The sequence below is a fragment of the Saccoglossus kowalevskii genome, chromosome 3 (genome assembly GCF_978046115.1).
Source record: "Saccoglossus kowalevskii chromosome 3, keSacKowa6.1, whole genome shotgun sequence".
Classification (NCBI taxonomy): domain Eukaryota; kingdom Metazoa; phylum Hemichordata; class Enteropneusta; family Harrimaniidae; genus Saccoglossus; species Saccoglossus kowalevskii.
Window position 1 is genome coordinate 41478443 of NC_140643.1, and position 27041 is coordinate 41505483.

Below are 27041 nucleotides of genomic sequence, written 5' to 3' on the forward strand. Positions count from 1 at the left end.
TTGATAATTACCGAAAGATAGCTTTATTACAACTTTTCATAAAAAAGTTTGAACAAATACTACAGGTACATATGAACTAGGAAATGTGAAGAAGACAGAATAACTTAGGAGTCTGATTATTCCAACAATACACTACAGGAAGACTACATAATCTAAATGTCATAAAAATTTGGCAGTTCAATAGAAAACCTGTAACCCCCCCCCCCTCCCCCTCCCCCCAAATCTACAATGTACATAAAGGACAATACACAAAAAGAAAACATGTAAAATCTGTACAAACAAAACAAAAATTTTCATACAAAAAAAATTTATAATATACCTATCATGATTTGTTATTCAAGCAGCAATAATCAAAATGCTGCAACAGTATAAATTTTTATAGAATTTGACCTCAAAAAAAGATTTCTACTGATTATACCTTTGAGTTTTCTAAACTGAAGGTGTTGATGGATCCCATCTTATACAATAAGGGATATTGAAACATATTTTAAACAAACTTCTTTCCCGAATATCATAGAATATGGTCTACTCTTGATCTAAACACTTAACTCATTAACATAATAACACAGCAACACTAACTAATTTGCATAATTTGATTATTTGTCAAATTGTTGTTCTCATTGGGTTGTCGATATATATTTGTATAATGGGAAATTTACATTGACTTGTTATAACCTTCACTTTTTATTCAGATGCATCTCAATCACAAATGGCCGAGTTCATATACGAGTTGTATGTTTCTCAGAGACAGAGTTGATATTGTTTTAATAGAAACAATGGCAAGAACTGGTATAATGTAACACTTTGAAATGAGTTATCTGAGTCCAGATCGAATGCAGTAACCATGGAAACAGGAGCTGGATAAATCCAACCTTATGACATGCATGTCTTCTTGGGTCTATCTGGATGTCTGGATTACAATGTAACACAACAACATAATGGAAGTCACACAAAACAAACAGCTTGCTGAACCAGTTCACTCTTCAATAGTTGGAAGCCAGAATTCCTGTAAATTGAAAAAGAAATAAATTTTATATGCACGTCCCTTTAAACACAATACATACTGACAGTAGTTACATGTAACTACGGCCATGTTTTTTTTTCATGCACATGACGACCTAAAACTTTGACCTGATAGGTCTAGTCTGTTATTAACCAATCAGAATGCTGCATCCAGAAATTCTGAATATTGTTTACAGCAAACTCATCATGGAAATGAAGTGATTTATGGCATGATTTAAAAAAACAAGCAGTCTCTCAGCTGAGATAGCTCCGCTGTTAACAATGCACATTTCAATTAAAGAACTGAAGATATCATTAGAAAATGAACAATATGTATACATTGTAGCATCAAAGCAATCTGACTTGCTGTTTTCAACAATATCACTTTTTTTTTTAAATTACAAAAATTTTCACCAAAATTAGACAATTAAAGATATCATCACAAAATGAACAAATCTGAGAGAGTTCCACATGTAGTACCTATATATGTAATATCAAAACAATCAGACTTGCGGTTTTTAACAAGAAGTCGAAAATATCACTTTTTACCAAAAATGACAAAAATATTCACCAAAATTAGAGAATTAAAGATATCATCACAAAATGTACAAATCTGAGAGAGTTCCACATGCAGTACCTATATATGTAATATCAAAGCAATCAGACTTGTGGTTTTTAACAAGAAGTCGAAAATATCACTTTTTACCAAAAATGACAAAAATATTCATCAAAATTAGAGAATTGAAGATATCATCATGAAATGAACAAATTTAAGAGAGGCCTACCCAAGGAACATATACACCAAGTATCAAAGCATTCAGGCTTGTAGTTTTCAAGAAGAAGTCGAAATAGTAAAACATTGACACGGACGACAGACGTCGACGGACAATCACTCATATGATAAATTGCGCTTGATAAAGTCAACAGCGGAGCTAAAAATGACTCATTTTGGTGCCAGGAAAGATTAAATGTTCCAAAAACGAAAATGACACCTAAATGAGAATACTTATGGCACATAGACTTCATTTCTGTAACTTTCATCTCCAAGTGTTTCTGGCAACCAAAATATCACCCACTGTAGAGGTTCTGGATCGACATATCGGACAAATACATGGGATGTATTACAATATACTATATATGTAAGCGCTAACAAAATTCTTCAGTCTCTAATATAAAGTGAACAGATATGTTATAGAAAGAAACAAGCTTACCATGTCATTGGATGTTGTAGCTAGCATCATGTACTTGGGATTGAACTGTACACACTGTACTGGACCACCATGTTTAGATTCCAATACAGACGTTTTACTACCATTCTCCGCATTCCATACATGCACCTTACTGTCCTGGGAACCTAGAAAACAGTTTGAAATCAAGCAACTGTCTAGAAATCATGATCCTAAACTTTATAATCTTGAAATTGACTAGTGTTTTGAATCAGCCCTAACTGACGTGTGTCTTGGGTCACAAAAAGTAACAAGAGTCTCAAGTCACCCCAACTGATGGGTGTCTTGGGTCACCCCAACTGATGGGTGTCTTGGGTCACCCCAACTGATGGGTGTCTTGGGTCACCCCAACTGATGGGTGTCTTGGGTCACCCCAACTGATGGGTGTCTTGGGTCACCCCAACTGATGGGTGTCTTGGGTCACCCCAACTGATGGGTGTCTTGGGTCACCCCAACTGATGGGTGTCTTGGGTCACCCCAACTGATGAGTGTCTTGGGTCACCCCAGCTGATGAGTGTCTTGGGTCACCCCGACTGACAGGTTTCTTGGATCAACCCAAACTGACTGGCATGTGTTTGTCTTGTGACAGTTTGAAATCAAACAATTTTTTAGAAATCATGATCCCCTCTTTCATAATCCTCCTATCACTTGTAATATGTCAGCTCAAACTAACAGGTGTCTCAGGCAGCCCAAACTGATGGGTATTTTGTCATGTAGCCATGTTATTGGGGGGGGGGTGTTCAAAGGGCTGTTATCAGATGATAGGAGGGCAGTGCTTGAGGTCAATGATATAAGCATACAATCAGGATTGTATGTGTGTCGTAATCTTTCAATGTTTCCCCACATATGTATGGATAGTTTAAACACATGTCATTTACTCATACATGTAAACTTCTACACAAAGAGATCTGACAAATAACATCCTACTATACAACATCGCCATATTCTAGAGAAAGTACACACATGTCACAGTGAATAATCACTTTCTTTATACATGACTTTGACAAATACAAATAGTGCATCATGGAATACTGCAATAGAATTCATACAATTTTCTTGACTGGGACAAAAGAACTGGTACCAATCTTTAGACTGAGCGGTTGACATGCACAACAACAGGAGTTCAATCTCCAGTGATTTCGCTACAAATGTAGTTGTATACACAGTCCAACTATTTACAAATCAGAATACACAGATCAGATATTCAACACATGCTTCTAATGAAATGTATGGAAACAAAGAGTATTTTACAACAGCTTTCCAAGGGTTGGAACAAGTCAGTCATTCATTTCACACCATAGGTTTGCATTTTTATGTATAATTTGATAGGGTTAAACTATCAAAATGCCAAATACAGAATGTGGACTGTTACACTCAAACAAGGGGGCTAAACATTCACAACAATGGAAGGTCAAAGAAACTCAGTTTGTTTATGTTATGCATACCAGAAATTCCAATGTTATGACACCAGCTGAGTGAAGGTATTATACCTTGTTGCGCCGTGTAAGGGAAAGCCAATTTCATTCAAATTTAGAACTACAAATATTACCCACACTTATTTTTTGAAGATGTTTACCTGCTAAAACAAACTGTGAATCAGGACTGAATGATGCTTCTAATACCAAACCTTTGGTATTCGTATGACCCTGAAAAAAACAAAAAGGGTTATTTTAGCTATATCTTGATGTATGTATGAATGAATGAACAACACATTGCCCATGATACAAGGAATATCGTCTGTATGTATGAATGAATGAACAACACATTGCCCATGATACAAGGAATATCGTCTGTATGTATGTATGAATGAATGAACAACACATTGCCCATGATACAGGGAATATCGTCTGTATGTATGAATGAATGAACAACACATTGCCCATGATACAAGGAATATCGTCTGTATGTATGAATGAATGAACAACACATTGCCCATGATACAGGGAATATCGTCTGTATGTATGAATGAATGAACAACACATTGCCCATGATACAAGGAATATCGTCTGTATGTATGAATGAATGAACAACACATTGCCCATGATACAGGGAATATAGTCTGTATGTATGAATGAATGAACAACACATTGCCCATGATACAAGGAATATCGTCTGTATGTATGAATGAATGAACAACACATTGCCCATGATACAAGGAATATCGTCTGTATGTATGAATGAATGAACAACACATTGCCCATGATACAGGGAATATCGTCTGTATGTATGAATGAATGAACAACACATTGCCCATGATACAGGGAATATCGTCTGTATGTATGAATGAATGAACAACACATTGCCCATGATACAAGGAATATCGTCTGTATGTATGAATGAATGAACAACACATTGCCCATGATACAGGGAATATCGTCTGTATGTATGAATGAATGAACAACACATTGCCCATGATACAAGGAATATCGTCTGTATGTATGAATGAATGAACAACACATTGCCCATGATACAGGGAATATCGTCTGTATGTATGAATGAATGAACAACACATTGCCCATGATACAAGGAATATCGTCTGTCTGTATGTATGAATGAATGAATGAACAACACATTGCCCATGATACAGGGAATATCGTCTGTATGTATGTATGAATGAATGAACAACACATTGCCCATGATACAAGGAATATCGTCTGTATGTATGAATGAATGAACAACACATTGCCCATGATACAGGGAATATCGTCTGTATGTATGAATGAATGAACAACACATTGCCCATGATACAAGGAATATCGTCTGTATGTATGAATGAATGAATGAACAACACATTGCCCATGATACAAGGAATATCGTCTGTATGTATGAATGAATGAACAACACATTGCCCATGATACAAGGAATATCGTCTGTATGTATGAATGAATGAACAACACATTGCCCATGATACAAGGAATATCGTCTGTATGTATGAATGAATGAACAACACATTGCCCATGATACAGGGAATATCGTCTGTATGTATGAATGAATGAACAACACATTGCCCATGATACAAGGAATATCGTCTGTATGTATGAATGAATGAACAACACATTGCCCATGATACAAGGAATATCGTCTGTATGTATGAATGAATGAACAACACATTGCCCATGATACAAGGAATATCGTCTGTATGTATGAATGAATGAACAACACATTGCCCATGATACAAGGAATATCGTCTGTATGTATGAATGAATGAATGAACAACACATTGCCCATGATACAGGGAATATCGTCTGTATGTATGAATGAATGAACAACACATTGCCCATGATACAAGGAATATCGTCTGTATGTATGAATGAATGAACAACACATTGCCCATGATACAAGGAATATCGTCTGTATGTATGAATGAATGAACAACACATTGCCCATGATACAGGGAATATCGTCTGTATGTATGAATGAATGAACAACACATTGCCCATGATACAAGGAATATCGTCTGTATGTATGAATGAATGAACAACACATTGCCCATGATACAAGGAATATCGTCTGTATGTATGAATGAATGAATGAATGAACAACACATTGCCCATGATACAGGGAATATCGTCTGTATGTATGAATGAATGAATGAACAACACATTGCCCATGATACAGGGAATATCGTCTGTATGTATGAATGAATGAATGAACAACACATTGCCCATGATACAAGGAATATCGTCTGTATGTATCATTAGTGGTGACTGTTCTGACAGTGATAATTTTATTTCTATTATGAGCACTAAACACATCATTTGCCCATTAAATCATACTGTATCTGTATGTAGATGCTTTTAATGTTCTTTTTTTAATTGTGTTTCTTTTTTTTGAATGTCTTATATGACAGCTGTTATCTTCACCACGATTTAGTATGTATAAATAAGTCTAACACTTACCATAAATGTTTGTTGTGGTGTTCCAGTAAAAGCATCTATCAACCTTATAACAGCACCATTTGTTGATATCAGTATCATTTTACCGTCAGCACTGAACTTTAAACCTGTCCAGTCACAGTCTCTGTCAGGTTGTAACCTGAATGTTGTGAATGGTCCCTGAAAAATAACACACAACTAATTCATCTGTACCCATGACAGGGCGCATACACTTCAGAAGAAATAAAGTGACATGTTAACTCATTAATATGCATAACTGTAATATCTCAGGCACCATTGCCATTGGGGGTGTGCATTCGGTGCTATATTGAAGACACTGAAGTTAGAACAAGAGATATGACTAACATATCAGATTACCATATACGTCATGTGAACTCATTAATATGCATAACTGTAATTTTGTAAGTAACATTGCAGATAGACATGCAACTAGCACTATAATTGTGTGGTCAGACACGATATATGAAATATGTCATCATGGTTATGATTTCAATAGCTATTTTAATTGCTATATTTTCAGATGTAGTATTTGTTCTACCGTAATGGGAGCACATCTGCTCAAATATAGATGACAAAGGCAAAATAATACATACTTCAATGATTTTGCATGCAATAAATAGAAGCTTTCTTTGTTTTAAATTTGTATTTCTCCCAGAAATAGGCACCTTTGTTTTTTAATAATGTTTAACTGTTCTTGTACATACAATATATAATGAAACAAATTTGTTTTTCAATGTAATAGCTGCTTGTTTTCCACGCTAATATGATGATTCTGTCATCCTCATTAAATCTTACATTGAAGAACAGCAATATTCATAATTTTAAGTATTCCTTGTTCTATTTTTATGGTGCAGTTTTTCAATTGTGTGATGTGTGATCACACAAAGCTAGAACCTTCTTTTTTGGCCTAACACAAATTAAGATATGGCTCCATTTAAGTACGGGAAATATAATAGTTATTCATTCAAAACTAAGCAAAGCCAATGTCCTTACCTTATCAAATGACCTCAGATCATAGAGCTTGATCATTTCTGAGTTGATACCGGCTGCAAATATAAGTCCTTCTGGATCAAATGAAGCCACTGGTCTACCTTGTAAATGCATTACACCCTATAAACAAAGATACAATGTGAAGTCTCTTGTCAAACATTCTCAGAACAAGATGAATAGCAAGTTGGCAGAACAGAATAATATTTGTAGCTGGGAACATTTATGATTTGTTTCTGGTGATGAAATTTTACAAAAGTCGCTGTCCTCATAAGAACCCCAGTGAAATGGTCACAGCTACAAAACTCTCTCCATAAACCTGTGTAGTAAGTCTATTCATAAGCATATATGTCAGCAAAGTTAATAACCAATCAGGTTTGTTGTTACAAATAGCAAAATTTCAGATATTGCAATTTTCAGCAGTTTGGAATGGTTACATTCATTCACTGTTTCCTTTATTTAGAGGTGTTTCAAGCTTTCACTATTCTCAAGAGTGCAGTTGGTAGAAAGTTGGTACAACATTTATTTTGGATGTTGCCTGTGCTGCAGGTTGTGTGGGTTTGATGACCGATGGGGGTCCTGAATTCAACCTAGGATGAATATCTCTATCTATATCCAGTGGATGAGTGAATGTTAATAACCAATGTGAGTATGTTGCAGATTTATTGGAAAGAGGGTATGGATATTCAGCATCTGAAACTGTAGTCTGATGCATACAACTTAAAAAATTGTATTGACTTGGAGAGAAAAGTCAAAACTGGTTGTGTTATTTTAATACAGTAATTTTTAATTAGCTTCCAAGATAATCACTGCACACTACAACAAGGTCACCTATCCATAAAAACGCACACAGAAAATCTTCAATCAAAAAAATCAGTAGTAGATAGGAGCAATCTGATTGGCTGAACCTTTCACTATTTTCACTGTGGTGACACAACTAACATACACCACTTATAAGAGACTTCAAGGTGGAGGCAGCAAGTGAGCTGAAACATTATAAAATTCAAGATGCGGAAGATGAAATCATTTCAAAGGCAATACCTTAGAAATACCTTTGTCCTGTAATAAATTTGATTGTGAATGTGATATTATGCTTACCTGACAATTGGGTGATCTAAGATCCCAGTATCTTATTGTTTTATCTAATGAACCTGATAGGAATGTATCATCGACAGGTGACATGCTTAAACTAACAACTCTGTTGAGAAAAACATATCAATGAGTTACTTACAGCCACCTATCTGGATGGATTGCTTCCCAAACAAAATACACACCAGACATTTAAAAATAAAAAATGTAATTTGCTGCAGCTGGAATTTATTTTCATCGCAATTAGAGATGTTGGATTTAAAACTGTATTTAACTGTTTTTATTTGTTATTTTCGGACATATTCTTAGAAATAACTTTGAAATGAACACAGTAATCAGCAGCAGTGCCTTTCACCCCACCTCATTAAATCTCAAAGAACATTGTGTATCTAATTAAAACATACAGCATAATCCTGCATAATACAGCAAGCAATGAAGTAGAGGCCCGCCTTCCCATAAATTGTCACAATTCCATGGAACCAGAGAAAGTGGGGATTCCTGTGCCATGAAGACAACTCAGTACAAGCTGTGCTATTGTCAACATTGAAATATTCATCTAGTTAGTGCACGTGCAACCAAAACTGGTCAGAACACTGCAGTAACATAGACATGTGAATCACTTACTTTTTTGTGTGTCCATGAAAATATCTGATGTACTTGTTATCATGTAGTGAGAGATATCGAATGGTATCATCTATTTTATTAGAACTATAAACTACTGTGTTTGCTGCATGTGTATATCGGATCAGATCTACTCCATATTTTTTACTGAATAAAGTTCTTTTAGGTCTGCAAGAATGACAAAAAAACGACAGTTAACACTTACTAATCATATATTTACAATACAATTATAATTTGGGTCACGTCTGCACTCAACACAAATAAATGAATGTAATCTCAAGAATGGGATGCTTGTCTGTTTCACGATACCAGGATAAGCAACCATTAGATTTGTGAGTGTGACTAATCAGTTTGAAATGATCCATTTAAAGAGAGTACACACTGCTAGGTCAAAAATTCATAGGGCTTACTAGTAATTATTAGCTGTGTTTTACTTTCACTTACAGCTAATTTGGGCTAAACAAGTCACTGTCACTTGTACTTAAATACAGCATTCGTTAAAATAGCATCTGTAAGTTCGTCATTTTGAATCTGACAAAATGACATGGATCAAGGTTTCATATGAATGTCTGAAATGTCTGTACCAAGTTTGAACAAAATCCATTCATACAACAAAGATTCGTTCTTGGAATGGCAGAAATGCTTTATTTTGATTTTTAGGATTAAATGTCCTATATTCGGCATAAATATCACATTATGTTTATACCAGGATTGAACAAGTTTGAGGCCCAGTTCCGGAATAACAGATATGCTTGTCATCTTGAATCAAATCAAGATTCATGTGTTGTATGTGTTAAGTCATGATGTATGTGTTACAAGTGGAGACGCGCACACAGACGCGCACACAGACGTGCACACAGACGTGCACACAGGAGTCAAAACATAAGTACTCATTTTTAAACTGCGACAATTTGAGGTAAAGCTTTTGTTCTATTGTGTCTTGACTGAATCTATCTAAAACAAGAGGTTAAATTCAGTTTTATGTAAAACAGATATTAATCCACTGAATTTGTTTGGTGGTACTGGCTTTCAATGTGACATTCATTTTGACTCACTGTGATGTTGGTTGGTTACAGTTAATTGACATGACAGTATCTAACACATGGCCATATTATCACATAAATACAAGTCAATTCACATAGCTTGATAATGAGATGTGAGAAATATATTTACATAGGTTGAAACCATGACTTGTTTCACTTTAAATCCCAACAGCATTATACATAGGTCAACAAAGTAAAAATTTTGATCCAAAAATTGTTGACAGCTTTGGTTATTTTTACCAGGTACATTACTTGGAGTTTGCAACGTGCATAGTACTGTATGGTGACATCATGCCAAGATCTCATTCAAGTCTCATCTCGTAGATAGCGAGACTACGACCTTCTGACATGGCATAGGCGGTTTGTAATAAAACAATAAAACATGTATTGTCACAATCATAGTGAAAATATGTAATACATCAAAATGTACAGAAAATATAGTTATCGTAATCCGCCATATCTTGAGCAGCTATTTTGATCCACCTGGACATCCCAGTATCCTAGTTACCTCGGGCATGCGCATTTTTCTGAGTTGGAACGCTTATGCGAGAGCGAGATTGAAACAGGATCTTGGTATCATGTCACCATAGTTGCAAACCCCAAGGTAATGTACCTCTGTTTTTACTTATTTTGCCAATAGTTGTTGAATTAAAACATAGTGAATCTTCAATTCTTAAAATCTGGCCACGACATTTTTCCTTTCAACCCATATTGTAGTAGGTAGTGACAATACATAATGAGTAAATTATAGTGACTAATACAGACGTCAAGATTATGTAACATAATTACATTCAGTCATTGTGAAGTCACTGTTATGTAAGAGTCAATTTCTTACAAAGATACAATATGTCAATTGCGAATAAACCACCATGTGAAAATTGTCTGATAAACCATCATGTTGTTAAGACTTTAATTATCCCAAAGTAACCATGGTTACTCACAATTATTTATTAGTGTCATCATTTCCTGCAATATGAATACAATCTGTTTCCTTGAATTAGTGAACAAATTTAAAGAGATATTGTCATACATAGCATAAGCTAATATTGGTAATGAGTATGGAGGTTTCTTTTTACCTCCACTGACACTAGTGAAGAGAAAAATAAATATATTTAATTTTAGCATAACCGGTAATAGTGTGAATACATATTTTAGTAACTACCTATATTATTCTGACCTCACTCAAATTTGTAGTTCGATGACAAAAGTACATAAACGTCCATGACTATCTATTCCGTAGTTTGTACACCCAGCAACTATGATAAACCATATCAAATTCCGAACGGGGTCGCAAAATTTAGCATTGTAGTCTCCAATTATGCCAATATTTATTTTAACAAACCTACGAGGGAATGTATTTTTATATAAGTGACACTATCAGGCTAAATAATGTTTAACATTTACCGATGACAAGCAAAACACCGCCGTGTTTACTTGACTTCTATCCTTCCGCGTACACGTGGTCCATACGTACACATGTTTGTTTATATTATTTACGCGCACTTCGGAGTAAGACCCGAGACATTTTGAGTATGACATATGACACACTGGTTCTGTTTCTTGCTTGTTTTCGACTTACTTTCCCTCCTGGCAGTCATATATAACGATAGAGTCGTCGTCACTACTGGAAACTAACGTATCACCGTTCGATGAAAAATCAACGCTATTTATGCGATCGGAGTTTTGGTCTTTGAACACTTTCGCCACCCGAAAACTCCGCATTACAATGTCTGTGAGCTTCATCTCCACGAGTTCCTCTTCGCTTGTATCACTATTTAACAGGTATAACGCTGGTTACAGCGATAATATCAACACAAATCGCGATTTTTGCACGCAAATCCTACAGTCCACTCAAGATTTGACGAACAGACGCGAATTAAGGAATGAAAAGAAATAACCAACAAACTAACGGACGAAGGTCGGCGTGCAACGCATGATGGGAATATTGCAACTCCCATTTAACAAACCATAATACCGGGTATAATATTTTAAGCCAGGTATGTACACAGGGGTTTGCTTGGTTTGTCTTTTTTTAAGCGTCAATGAGCTGAACGCCTCCCAGAGCGACTAATGAATGTACACTAATAATACCACAATCCAATGTCATTGAATAAATTCAATTTCCAATTTGCATTATAAAAAAACAACCTTATTGAAATCCTATCTTCATTTGGAATCTAGATAAAAATACAATGAAGTTGAGCCAAAAAGATGATTGAGAATCTGTATACATAGACCCTATGGTTTAAAGCAATTAGTGTATTGCAATCATCAATTTGCTGAGAACAATGTACATAACATATTTTATCACCTGTAATGCTCCATTGAATAGAATAAATACACTTTTATTGAAATCGGAAAGAAAATGTTACATTTCTTTTTCATTAAATTTTGTAAATGCAACTTAGCGAAGGGTCTGCATTAAAGGAATCTTTAATTGCTAAAATTGTAATGTTGACAAAATTGTGTTTGTGGTCTTTGACATGAGTACTGTAATAATTACAGAAGATATGGTATATTCACCGTGCCAATATCCAAACAGCAAAAAGCAGTTCTGCTTCTTTGGTTTGATTGAGTTTTCAATAAATTTTAGGGTGTCATCAAGCACATGGGATTCTCTGTTTGATGATTGAAGATGGATTTTATTACACAACTGTAATCTGCTGTGGATACAGTAAAGCAAAAATAGTGTGAAATAAAATAAGAGAAATCCAACTAAAAATTAAAAGTCTAATAACTACAAAAAATCAGAAAGTAATAAAAATACAGTAAATAAATCAAAATAAAGGTTCTCCCTACCCAGGGGTTTACACAGGCGGTGCTTTGTATATGGTATTTTTAAGATATAGAGACAGAGCAATGTTATTTTTCATAATTGTTAAGAACATTGCATCTTTGTTATCTTCACTGGAGATAATTTTGCAGTTTTTCAGTAAGAGTTTTCTTTCATTTTCAAAATATGAGCAGCTCAAAGGAAAATGCTTTTCATCCTCAATATCGCCTTGATAACATTTTTCACAGACTCTTTCTGCTGCTGGTAGTTTTTGTTTCCTCCTTCGCCCAAGTCCAATTTCCAATATGTGATCACTAAGCCTGAATCAGTTTTCTAAAGATTTGAAAAAGTTTTTTAAAGATAGCAGAGTGAGTGTTGGTGGGTAAAAACAAGGGCAGCTAGAAGAACTACTGTAAATACGTTATTTTAGCTGAAATTTATTTTCGTTGAAAAGACTTTTTGGGTGTTTTGACTAGTTGAATGTGAAATATAGAAAAAAAGGTACTGTATATTCAGTGGATTTTATTTTCACTGAATCATTCCTTCAGCAAAAATAGCAAAAATTAATTCCAAGCGAAAATAAAGTAGTTTACAGCATTTAAGACAGCTGAGAAACATTTCAAGTTGAAAAATTTCAAGTTGAAAAAGATGATTTTTCAGATAAAATGTCTGTAATGTAGTTTTTCAACTCCCAAAATACCTACACAAAAATAAGAAAATATTATGCTATAGCCAAAGATAATTGCATGTTCGTTATTTTTGCTTAAGCAGAATAGTGTACAAATTGTCAGAGGCTGGTATGAGTTAGTTGAAAGTTGATGACAGTTTTTTTTAGGGGAATTTCGACGTTGCGGGTTGGAAACATTGATGTTCGATGTACTGTGACTGTGCATTTGGAATGTTCAAATGTGTCCTACCTTCTGGGTTGTTGACCTCAGGTCACGGAATATGTGCAAACGCACTAACAATGAACGCGCAAATGCTATCAAATCAGAAACCACGAATTGTGAATGATTTGCTGTCACTAAATTTGGTTTTAGTTACAGGTACTCAAAATTGAATGGGTTTTGCACCTAAGTTTGTTAACAATACAACTTTTCACATTTTACCACAGAAACACGTATATCAATTTGTATAAGGGTATTTATTGCTGAAATACTTGTAGGCATTCACATTTAGAAGGGGGCGTGTCTCATAGTTTTTGTTATGGGTTATATTCAGGTAAATGTTACTTCGACTTATTACCTGGGTTTCCCACATAAATTTGTTCATAGAATACTGCCATCTGCAATGAATATTATCCCAATGATGATACCCAAGTCTCCCAGTTTTAGCAAAAACACTGTTGTCGATTTTAATGCTACAGAATTATATCTATCAATGATTAGATTATTGTTGACTTCCACCAAACTATGCAGATAATGATATTGTTAAACAATGTTGAGTTCTTGGTGCATTCACAATTATATATTTGAATGAAAGCTGAGGTCTGTTTATGTACAAATATTTATAAATACTATACAGGTTTCTGTTGCAATTAATGTATTCATTCTCAATATATATCAGTAAAGTACTTGTAGGCATAAATTTGAAGTGGTGGTTATACTGAGTATGTTTATATTGTTAAATACCTAGAAGAATGCAGTTTACTTTTTATTCAATAATGCTCTGAACCATAAACTCTGTCTGAACCGATCTGAGTCTGTTTAAACCAATCACTGATCTTCATTTTATAAAGCTTTGAAAAATGAAAGGTGCATGCACTATTCCTGAAGCCGTTGATTGTCACAAAATCCTTCAGGGGAAATAGATGTATTGCACTCATTGCCAATCAATATGTGTTCAATATAAACGATATACCCAGACATTTAAATGTCTTAATATGTCCATTCTGTTTTATTTCACAGAGTACTAAATCAAATGCTGGCCTAGGATATCACTAGAATGCTTAGTATTTTTGCAAGATATATAAAACTGACAACAAGCTGTCCATTTTTAGGCATGTCTAGAGAACTACGTCAAGATGCTGTGTCAATTTTTAACGCTGGAATTGATGCAGTCCTGCCTCACCAAATGGTTAGAAATGCTCTTTGTGTAAATGGTAACAAGTTGTATGTAGATAATACAACATATACTTTAAATCACAATGTGAATATTGTAGCATTCGGAAAAGCTGTTATTGGAATGGTGTCTGCAGTTGATAGTATATTAAATGACCATATAGTTGGAGGTGTGGCTAGTGTTCCATTAGGAATTACGAAGGATTTAATTCATGCAAATAAAAGGTAAGCAATATGTATACTGTGGCTACATATAGTCTTTATTGTATATTGTAGGTATTGTTTCTGTCCATTCACATGATTTTTTGATACATCAACAACTTCTTGGCTTGTACAATGTTTATTCATGATTACTGATTCATTCCAATCTGATTAAAATCAGATCCTTGTTTGGGTTTTTTACACATTAATCAAAACTGTAGTTAAAATATGTGAAATTAAAAAAATAATGTTTCTGGTTAAAATTGATGCACATTAATACTTTGTCGTCTTTATTTCAGAGAGTTACTTCCAAGAAAAGAAAGCAAAATTAAAATAATTGAAGGTGGGGAAAATAATCTACCTGATGACAATTCATTTCAAGCAGCAAATGAAATTAATGATATTGCATGTAATTTGAAAGAAGATGATCTGTTGGTAGTACTCATATCAGGTTAGTAGATCTGTTGGTAGTACTCATATCAGGTTAGTAGATCTGTTGGTAGTACTCATATCAGGTTAGTAGATCTGTTGGTAGTACTCATATCAGGTTAGTAGATCTGTTGGTAGTTGGTAGTACTCATATCAGGTTAGTAGATCTGTTGGTAGTACTCATATCAGGTTAGTAGATCTGTTGGTAGTACTCATATCAGGTTAGTAGATCTGTTGGTAGTACTCATATCAGGTTAGTAGATCTGTTGGTAGTACTCATATCAGGTTAGTAGATCTGTTGGTAGTACTCATATCAGGTTAGTAGATCTGTTGGTAGTACTCATATCAGGTTAGTAGATCTGTTGGTAGTACTCATATCAGGTTAGTAGATCTGTTGGTAGTACTCATATCAGGTTAGTAGATCTGTTGGTAGTACTCGTATCAGGTTAGTAGATCTGTTGGTAGTACTCATATCAGGTTAGTAGATCTGTTGGTAGTACTCGTATCAGGTTAGTAGATCTGTTGGTAATACTCGTATCAGGTTAGTAGATCTGTTGGTAATACTCGTATCAGGTTAGTAGATCTGTTGGTAGTACTCATATCAGGTTAGTAGATCTGTTGGTAGTACTCATATCAGGTTGGTAGATCTGTTGGTAGTACTCATATCAGGTTAGTAGATCTGTTGGTAGTACTCATATCGGGTTAGTAGATCTGTTGGTAGTACTCATATCAGGTTAGTAGATCTGTTGGTAGTACTCATATCAGGTTAGTAGATCTGTTGGTAGTACTCGTATCAGGTTAGTAGATCTGTTGGTAGTACTCATATCAGGTTAGTAGATCTGTTGGTAGTACTCATATCAGGTTAGTAGATCTGTTGGTAGTACTCATATCAGGTTAGTAGATCTGTTGGTAGTACTCATATCGGGTTAGTAGATCTGTTGGTAGTACTCATATCGGGTTAGTAGATCTGTTGGTAGTACTCATATCAGGTTAGTAGATCTGTTGGTAGTACTCATATCAGGTTAGTAGATCTGTTGGTAGTACTCATATCAGGTTAGTAGATCTGTTGGTAGTACTCATATCAGGTTAGTAGATCTGTTGGTAGTACTCATATCAGGTTAGTAGATCTGTTGGTAGTACTCATATCAGGTTAGTAGATCTGTTGGTAGTACTCATATCAGGTTAGTAGATCTGTTGGTAGTACTCATATCAGGTTAGTAGATCTGTTGGTAGTACTCATATCAGGTTAGTAGATCTGTTGGTAGTACTCATATCAGGTTAGTAGATCTGTTGGTAGTACTCATATCAGGTTGGTAGATCTGTTGGTAGTACTCATATCAGGTTAGTAGATCTGTTGGTAGTACTCATATCAGGTTAGTAGATCTGTTGGTAGTACTCATATCAGGTTAGTAGATCTGTTGGTAGTACTCATATCAGGTTAGTAGATCTGTTGGTAGTACTCATATCAGGTTAGTAGATCTGTTGGTAGTACTCATATCAGGTTAGTAGATCTGTTGGTAGTACTCATATCAGGTTAGTAGATCTGTTGGTAGTACTCATATCAGGTTAGTAGATCTGTTGGTAGTACTCATATCAGGTTAGTAGATCTGTTGGTAGTATTCAGATCAGGTTAGTAGATCTGTTGGTAGTACTCATATCAGGTTAGTAGATCTGTTGGTAGTACTCATATCAGGTTAGTAGATCTGTTGGTAATACTCATATCAGGTTAGTAGATATGTTGGTAGTACTCATATCAGGTTAGTAGATCTGTTGGTAGTACTCATATCAGGTTAGTAGATCTGTTGGTAGTACTCATATCAGGTTAGTAGATCTGTTGGTAGTACTCATATCAGGTTAGTAGATCTGTTGGTAGTACTCATATCAGGTTAGTAGATCTGTTGGTAGTACTCATATCAGGTTAGTAGATCTGTTGGTAGTACTCATATCAGGTTAGTAGATCTGTTGGTAGTACTCATATCAGGTTAGTAGATCTGTTGGTAGTACTCATATCAGGTTAGTAGATCTGTTGGTAGTACTCGTATCAGGTTAGTAGATCTGTTGGTAGTACTCGTATCAGGTTAGTAGATCTGTTGGTAGTACTCATATCAGGTTAGTAGATCTGTTGGTAGTACTCGTATCAGGTTAGTAGATCTGTTGGTAATACTCATATCAGGTTAGTAGATCTGTTGGTAGTACTCATATCAGGTTAGTAGATCTGTTGGTAGTACTCATATCAGGTTAGTAGATCTGTTGGTAGTACTCATATCAGGTTAGTAGATCTGTTGGTAGTACTCATATCAGGTTAGTAGATCTGTTGGTAGTACTCATATCAGGTTAGTAGATCTGTTGGTAGTACTCATATCAGGTTAGTAGATCTGTTGGTAGTACTCATATCAGGTTAGTAGATCTGTTGGTAGTACTCATATCAGGTTAGTAGATCTGTTGGTAGTACTCATATCAGGTTAGTAGATCTGTTGGTAGTACTCATATCAGGTTAGTAGATCTGTTGGTAGTACTCATATCAGGTTAGTAGATCTGTTGGTAGTACTCATATCAGGTTAGTAGATCTGTTGGTAGTACTCATATCAGGTTAGTAGATCTGTTGGTAGTACTCATATCAGGTTAGTAGATCTGTTGGTAGTACTCGTATCAGGTTAGTAGATCTGTTGGTAGTATTCAGATCAGGTTAGTAGATCTGTTGGTAGTACTCATATCAGGTTAGTAGATCTGTTGGTAATACTCATATCAGGTTAGTAGATCTGTTGGTAGTACTCATATCAGGTTAGTAGATCTGTTGGTAGTACTCATATCAGGTTAGTAGATCTGTTGGTAGTACTCATATCAGGTTAGTAGATCTGTTGGTAATACTCATATCAGGTTAGTAGATCTGTTGGTAGTACTCATATCAGGTTAGTAGATCTGTTGGTAGTACTCATATCAGGTTAGTAGATCTGTTGGTAGTACTCGTATCAGGTTAGTAGATCTGTTGGTAGTACTCATATCAGGTTAGTAGATCTGTTGGTAGTACTCATATCAGGTTAGTAGATCTGTTGGTAGTACTCATATCAGGTTAGTAGATCTGTTGGTAGTACTCATATCGGGTTAGTAGATCTGTTGGTAGTACTCATATCGGGTTAGTAGATCTGTTGGTAGTACTCATATCAGGTTAGTAGATCTGTTGGTAGTACTCATATCAGGTTAGTAGATCTGTTGGTAGTACTCATATCAGGTTAGTAGATCTGTTGGTAGTACTCATATCAGGTTAGTAGATCTGTTGGTAGTACTCATATCAGGTTAGTAGATCTGTTGGTAGTACTCATATCAGGTTAGTAGATCTGTTGGTAGTACTCATATCAGGTTAGTAGATCTGTTGGTAGTACTCATATCAGGTTAGTAGATCTGTTGGTAGTACTCATATCAGGTTAGTAGATCTGTTGGTAGTACTCGTATCAGGTTAGTAGATCTGTTGGTAGTATTCGTATCAGGTTAGTAGATCTGTTGGTAGTATTCAGATCAGGTTAGTAGATCTGTTGGTAGTACTCATCAGGTTAGTAGATCTGTTGGTGGTACTCATATCAGGCTGGTAGATCGGTTGGTAGTACTCATATCAGGTTAGTAGATCTGTTGGTAGTACTCATATCAGGTTAGTAGATCTGTTGGTAGTACTCATATCATGTTGGTAGATCTGTTGGTAGTACTCATATCGGGTTAGTAGATCTGTTGGTAGTACTCAGGTTAGTAGATCTGTTGGTAGTTGGTAGTACTCATATAAGGTTAGTGAATCTGTTACTAGTACTTGTATCAGGTTAATAGATCTATTGGTAGTACTCAGGTTGGTAGATATGTTGCTAGAACTCATGTTAGTATTCTCACATTAATATTCTGTGTATTTTGATATTTGCTCCATTACTAATTGAGAAAATATGAACACTTTTAGTAGTGTCAGACTTTCTCTTACTTTTCTACGCATCTGCAGACATGAAAATATAAATAAATTTCAGTTATAGTCAAAGCATAGCTAGGGCGTAAGGCAATTTTGGTTTTAAATTAAGTGCCTTCCTGCACTGCAGTTAAAACCTTTATGAATTTCAAATAGAAGCCACCAAAAATGCATTTATTGTCTACTACCCGGTTGATCATGGTGTTTGTGAAAGTAAATATGACTTGTGTTGCCAGTATTAAAAATGTACTAAAATGTTCACTTCTACCAAATTTCATAATTTTCACAGTGAAATTCACAAAGATTTGTATTATCCCAGTATGAAATACTATACAATAATTTATTTTAGCTGGAATTAATTTTCGCTGAAAAGATGTTTTCGGTGTTTTGTATGGAATTTATTTTCACTGATTTTTAATAAATTGAATGTAAAATATAGGAAAAAAAGTATATTCGCAGGGTTTTATTTTCACTGAATCATTCCTTTAGCGAAAATTAATTCCAAGCGAAAATAAAGTATTTCACAGTATTGCGCTATGAATATTTAATTTCTCAAATTTCCCAATCATCAAATGCAAATTGTCTTCAAAATATCACAGTTATTGATGAAAATAAACTTGCTGTATCAATCAGAGTAGCTAAAATGGCTGAATGGAATTTTGCTGACAATGTTACATTGTGTATTATTTGTGTAGGTGGAGGATCTGCACTATTGCCATTACCAGTTCCACCAATCACACTGGCAGAAAAACACACAGTTTGCAAGATACTAGCCATTAAAGGTGCTACAATTAATGAAATAAACACAGTGAGGAAAAACCTATCTCTTTTGAAAGGAGGTGGCCTTGCAAAGGCTGCATATCCCGCAAAGGTATCTTTACTTTGTTCCAAATATCTATGATATACCTAATTACACACTAATTAAGGGATTCAGTTTTTAATTGATGACAAGCTTATCGGCCGAACCACAAAAGGTAGAAATAACTATTGAGTGCCAAAGGAGCCAATTCATTTGGTGAATGTCTGCCATGGGATCCATTAGCACTAATTAACAGTTTCTTTCTCCCTGAAGGTGTGAATCAAATCACAACAGAGTGAATGGGATGGAGATAATAAAGAAACTGACGTTTTATTGTAACATTCTGGTTAAAAGAGTCATTTCCATGACTAACATGGGAAAAATCATGTATATTTTATATTGTGCTTGTGAAAATCATAATTTGGCAACCATAGCAACCAAAAGTGCTAACAATACCAGTTACCATTTTGTTGTTGTAGATAAAAAGATAATATAGGTTTGGGAGAGACTGTCTAATAAATGTAAATCAAAAATCATATAAAACTACAGATGATTTTGAAGTAATGCTTATACTGGCACAATAGTAATTCGATGATTCCTCATTAACATATACCACCACACAAAAAAAACATTGGTGGTTAGATTTTTGGCCACATTTCACATAAAAATGTTTGATTTTGATTGCCTATTCATCAATTTTAAGCATATGACAGAATTTATATGGCTGTGCATTTTGTTATTTTTCTACTGCCAATCTTGTTTTAGGTCATAATGATGACATGAGCATTTCAATGACTCAGTCATATAGGTATTTACCAATGCTAGGTATTTGTTAACCAGTCATATAGGTATTTACCAATGCTAGGTATTTGTTAACCAGTCATATAAGTATTTACCAATGCTAGGTATTTGTTAACCAGTCATATAAGTATTTACCAATGCTAGGTATTTGTTAACCAGTCATATAAGTATTTACCAATGCTAGGTATTTGTTAACCAGTCATATAAGTATTTACCAATGCTAGGTATTTGTTAACCAGTCATATAGGTATTTACCAATGCTAGGTATTTGTTAACCAGTCATATAAGTATTTACCAATGCTAGGTATTTGTTAACCAGTCATATAAGTATTTACCAATGCTAGGTATTTGTTAACCAGTCATATAGGTATTTACCAATGCTAGGTATTTGTTAACCAGTCATATAAGTATTTACCAATACTAGGTATTTGTTGACTAGTCATATAAGTATTTACCAATGCTAGGTATTTGTTAACCAGTCATATAAGTATTTACCAATGCTAGGTATTTGTTAACCAGTCATATATGTATTTACCAATGCTAGGTATTTGTTAACCTGTCATATAAGTATTTACCAATGCTAGGTATTTGTTAACCAGTCATATAGGTATTTACCAATGCTAGGTATTTGTTAACCAGTCATATAAGTATTTACCAATGCTTGGTATTTGTTAACCAGTCATATAAGTATTTACCAATGCTAGGTACTTGTTAACCAGTCATATAAGTATTTACCAATGCTAGGTATTTGTTGACCAGTCATATAAGTATTTACCAATGCTAGGTATTTGTTAACCAGTCATATAGGTATTTACCAATGCTAGGTATTTGTTAACCAGTCATATAAGTATTTACCAATACTAGGTATTAGTTAACCAGTCATATAGGTATTTACCAATACTAGGTATTTGTTAACCAGTCATATAAGTATTTACCAATGCTAGGTATTTGTTGACCAGTCATATAAGTATTTACCAATGCTAGGTACTTGTTAACCAGTCATATAAGTATTTACCAATGCTAGGTATTTGTTGACCAGTCATATAAGTATTTACCAATGCTAGGTACTTGTTAACCAGTCATATAAGTATTTACCAATTCTAGGTATTTGTTGACCAGTCATATAAGTATTTACCAATGCTAGGTACGTGTTAACCAGTCATATAAGTATTTACCAATGCTAGGTATTTGTTAACCAGTCATATAAGTATTTACCAATGCTAGGTATTTGTTAACCAGTCATATAGGTATTTACCAATGCTAGGTATTTGTTAACCAGTCATATAGGTATTTACCAATGCTAGGTATTTGTTAACCAGTCATATAAGTATTTACCAATGATTGGTATTTGTTAACCAGTCATATAAGTATTTACCAATGCTAGGTATTTGTTAACCAGTCATATAGGTATTTACCAATGCTAGGTATTTGTTAACCAGTCATATAAGTATTTACCAATGCTAGGTATTTGTTAACCAGTCATATAGGTATTTACCAATGCTAGGTATTTGTTAACCAGTCATATGAGTATTTACCAATGCTAGGTATTTGTTAACCAGTCATATAGGTATTTACCAATGCTAGGTATTTGTTAACCAGTCATATAAGTATTTACCAATGCTAGGTATTTGTTGACCAGTCATATAAGTATTTACCAATGCTAGGTATTTGTTAACCTGTCATATAAGTATTTACCAATGCTAGGTATTTGTTAACCAGTCATATAAGTATTTACCAATGCTAGGTACTTGTTAACCAGTCATATAAGTATTTACCAATGCTAGGTATTTGTTAACCAGTCATATAGGTATTTACCAATGCTAGGTATTTGTTAACCAGTCATATAAGTATTTACCAATGCTAGGTATTTGTTAACCAGTCATATAGGTATTTACCAATACTAGGTACTTGTTGACCAGTCATATAAGTATTTACCAATGCTAGGTATTTGTTAACCAGTCATATAAGTATTTACCAATGCTAGGTATTTGTTAACCAGTCATATAAGTATTTACCAATGCTAGGTATTTGTTGACCAGTCATATAGGTATTTACCTATACTAGGTATTTGTTAACCTGTCATATAAGTATTTACCAATACTAGGTATTTGTTGACCAGTCATATAGGTATTTACCAATGCTAGGTATTTGTTAACCAGTCATATAGGTATTTACCAATGCTTGGTATTTGTTAACAAAATGTGGTTGACTAATCTGGGCAGGGTTTATTTATGAAATTTGGTTAGTAGCAGCATTTAGTGACGTGATATTGAAAACTCGTTCTAATACATAGTATCTTGTTTAACCACAAATATTTGTTCTTTACACAAAGAGCATTTCTAACCATTTGGTGAGGCAGTACTGCATCAAATACAAGGATGCTAATAACTGTTTTTACTTTCAGGTTCTGAGTCTTATTTTGTCTGATATTATTGATGATCTGTTGGGTCTGATCGCAAGTGGTCCAACCATTGTGAATGATTCCTCACCTAAAGACTGTCTTGATATCATCCATAAATTCCATGCAAACAATGAGATGCCTGTCTCTGTCATGACCTATCTACAAAGCCATAGCGACCAGTCTCCTCACCAACAGGACTTTAGCAACCAGCTTACTAAGAACAGTGGAGATGCAAACTTCAAACACGTACAGAATGTATTAGTCGGTACAAACAAAATAGCGGTACAGAGTGTTGTAAATGAAGCTGAAAAACTTGGATATCAAACATTCGTCTACAAAACCAATATTAATGGTGAAGCCAGGGACATTGGTAAGACATGTGCAAAGATTGCGGCATATGTCTATTCTATTTATCAAAGTAAATGTACAGAAGTAAACAGTCTCAAAGAAACAGGACTAACAGACAATGACATTGCAGCATTTGAAGATGTCACAAAGAAAGCAAAGAAAGCAAAAAAACCAGTATGCATCATTATTGCTGGAGAAACAACCGTCACAGTGACAGGAAAAGGAAAGGGAGGAAGAAATCAAGAACTGGCCCTTGCTGCTGCCGTCTGTATGGATAATATAAAGTTGTTTGGTGACATGGCACACAATGAATACCAAGTATGCTTACTCAGTGGTGGTACTGATGGACAGGATGGACCAACAAATGCTGCAGGGGCATTGGCTTATCCAGGTCAGGTGATAAAGGCCAGGGAATCTGGATTAGATGCAGAACAATATCTAAAAGATAATGACTCATATCATTTTTACTCAAAGTTCAATGATGGAAAGGATCTTCTTGTGACTGGCTTGACTGGAACCAATGTGATGGATATAATGCTGTTGTTAATTAGCCCACCAAATTGAAATTGTGCAATATGTATGGGTAATTGCATGAATAATTGTAAATTTCAATGAAATTGTAAATGTAAATATCTTGTAAATGCCACAGTTAGCTCATCATTTTGTAAATGTGCCAGTCTTGGTCATCTAAAATGTTAAAATTGAATTCTCCATGCAATTGCTTTGAACAATGTACAGTAGTAAACTTTGTAAAATCACATAAATACAATATTTTAATGGATACCATGCAACATTGAAAACATTCATTATTATCCACATTCTCTATAGCTTGGGATTGTAGAGGCTGTGTGAATCCCAGGCTTAGTGTGAAAAATTTACAAGGCTCCTTCAAGTGTATCATTTACTTGATTTCCTTGTCGAAATTGTGGTGTTTATAAACTGTAGCTGTTTCACATGTAACTTACATGAAAAAACAAATGGGCTGTAATGGAAATATTGGTAAATGGAAAACCTAAAACAGTCAGTTCATGTAATTGTGAATCTACAGTATATGCCTATGTAGACATTGGCAGTTGTGTAGCAGAGTCAAATGTAAAGATATACAACAACAAAATAGGTAATGGTAATATAGCACAATTTAATATTGGTGATACAAATACAGTTTTAATAAACTTGGTGATTTGTTTCAGGTCAGTGTGTGGGTCAGTTCATATTGGGATGCTCACCAGACCAAAAACAATTTTTGCAGATTCACCAGCAGGGAATAAAATGCAATAAAATCCAAACATTTAGGGTTTAACCCTTTATCAGCTACCATCAAATATGGCCAACTGGTGGCCATCTTGTTTTTTTGGCAATACTACTGTATCTCTTTCATTTTTCCATCAATGTTTAGCACATAAATAAATACATGTTCATTTTGTGAATTGGTTAATGATAGCCGTCTAGTTTGTAGGGATACATGTGCATGTTGTCATATAAGTATTTATATATTTCTGATACCAATGTAGTCTTGTATTTTTGTTCAATTTATCATAATACATGTCTACTGTTAAATGACTAATTTTCACTGGGTTTAAATTTCACTGATTACCATTTCAGGCATATTCAAGGGGTTTTAAATTCATGTTTTATCATTTAGATGTGTTCTATGCTAAATTTTACATATTCACTGGGTTTTCATTTAGCACATTTTCCAGTCAGTGCAATTAAAACCCAGCGAATAATTAACCCTTTTCAGTATGTTATTTGTATGAATATTGTTCATAGTAAAAAAATTATTAAATATAAAAAAACAAATGTACATAAAGTATTTAGAATAACATGAGTGAGTCTGGTTGAGAATTAATACATGAATGGTAAGATTTCCCCTTGAGTTGTACATTAGCTTGGACAACAGACTATGGGTGTGAATAAACTTGAACTGACATTGTACGTTAGTCACTTATGTACAAATTCATGTTTGACTTGTACTTCATTTTCATAAATTATAAAGTGTCATTGGGCAACACCATAACAAACAAGTCATTGTCAATGACACGTCCCCGTTCCGTTCATATTTGAGTGACATATACATTCAAAGCAGATCATGACCGAAATGCACCTGCATATGTACAACACATTGTACTAAATCTGAACAAAATCCATGCATGCATGACTGAGATCCGGTTCTGGAATTGTGAAAATACGTGATTTTAATGCATTTTCGGCCTTAAAATGGCCATCATTCAGCTATTGCTAAGCGGATCATGAAACAAATGCACATATCTATTTGTGACATGATGCACCATGTGTGTGTGAAGTTTGAACTTGATCAATCCAGACATGTCTTGGATACGGATCCAGAACTGAATTCTTTAAGAAAATGGCCGCCAGTCGGCCATTTCGAACTTGATCCGGGAAAAAAAAATGACGTGCATCAAGGTCCTATTATGTTTAATGTAAGTACCGAATTTGAACAAAATCCGTCCATGCATAACTGAGATCCGGGTTCGGAATGGTGAAAATGTGCGATTTCAATGCATTTTCGGCCTTAAAGCGGCCGCCATTTGGCTATCGTTAATGGGATCATGAAACAAATGCACATACATATTTGTGACATGATGTACCTTGTGTGTGTGAAGTTTGAACTTGATCAATCCAGACATGTCTCGGATACGGATCCAGAACTGAATTCTTTAAAACAAAATGGCCGCCAGTCGGCCATTTCGAACTTGATCTGAAAAAAAAAATGACGTGCATCAAGGTCCTATTATGTTTAATGTATGTACCAAATTTGAATGAAATCCGTCCATGCATAACTGAGATCTGGGTCCGGAATGGTGAAAATGTGCGATTTCAATGCATTTTCGGCCTTAAAGCGGCTGCCATTTGGCTATCATTAATGGGATCATGAAACAAATGCACATACATATTTGTGACATAATGTACCTTGTGTCTGTGAAGTTTGAACTTGATCAATCCAGACATGTCTCGGATACGGATCCAGAACTGAATTCTTTAAAACAAAATGGCCGCCAGTCTGCCATTTCGAACTTGATCTGAAAAAAAAAATGACGTGCATCAAGGTCCTATTATGTTTAATGTATGTACCAAATTTGAATGAAATCCGTCCATGCATAACTGAGATCTGGGTCCGGAATGGTGAAAATGTGCGATTTCAATGCATTTTCGGCCTTAAAGCGGCCGCCATTTGGCTATCGTTAATGGGATCATGAAACAAATGCACATACATATTTGTGACATGATGTACCTTGTGTGTGTGAAGTTTGAACTTGATCAATCCAGACATGTCTTGGATACGGATCCAGAACTGAATTCTTTAAGAAAATGGCCGCCAGTCGGCCATTTCGAACTTGATCCGGGAAAAAAAAATGACGTGCATCAAGGTCCTATTATGTTTAATGTAAGTACCGAATTTGAAC

At 34.8% G+C, this 27041-nt stretch overlaps 2 protein-coding genes across 2 annotated transcripts; one reads left to right on the plus strand and one right to left on the minus strand.

The window, feature by feature from the left end:
* Positions 1–11752, minus strand: LOC100370230 (WD repeat-containing protein 82-like). Its single transcript, XM_002738854.4, has 8 exons — positions 11444–11752; positions 8825–8989; positions 8210–8309; positions 7118–7234; positions 6128–6283; positions 3805–3874; positions 2214–2356; positions 1–1006 (listed from the first exon to the last, which is right to left on the minus strand). Exons 1-8 carry the CDS (start codon positions 11605–11607, stop codon positions 977–979), a joined length of 945 nt encoding a protein of 314 aa, XP_002738900.1. The 5' UTR covers positions 11608–11752; the 3' UTR covers positions 1–976.
* A 25-nt stretch (positions 11753–11777) lies between these two features.
* Positions 11778–25572, plus strand: LOC102805439 (glycerate kinase-like). The gene is made up of 5 exons (XM_085497223.1): positions 11778–11861; positions 14545–14922; positions 15198–15349; positions 19963–20138; positions 23272–25572. Exons 2-5 carry the CDS (start codon positions 14582–14584, stop codon positions 24178–24180), a joined length of 1578 nt encoding a protein of 525 aa, XP_085353349.1. The 5' UTR covers positions 11778–11861; positions 14545–14581; the 3' UTR covers positions 24181–25572.
* Positions 25573–27041: the final 1469 nt, after the last annotated feature.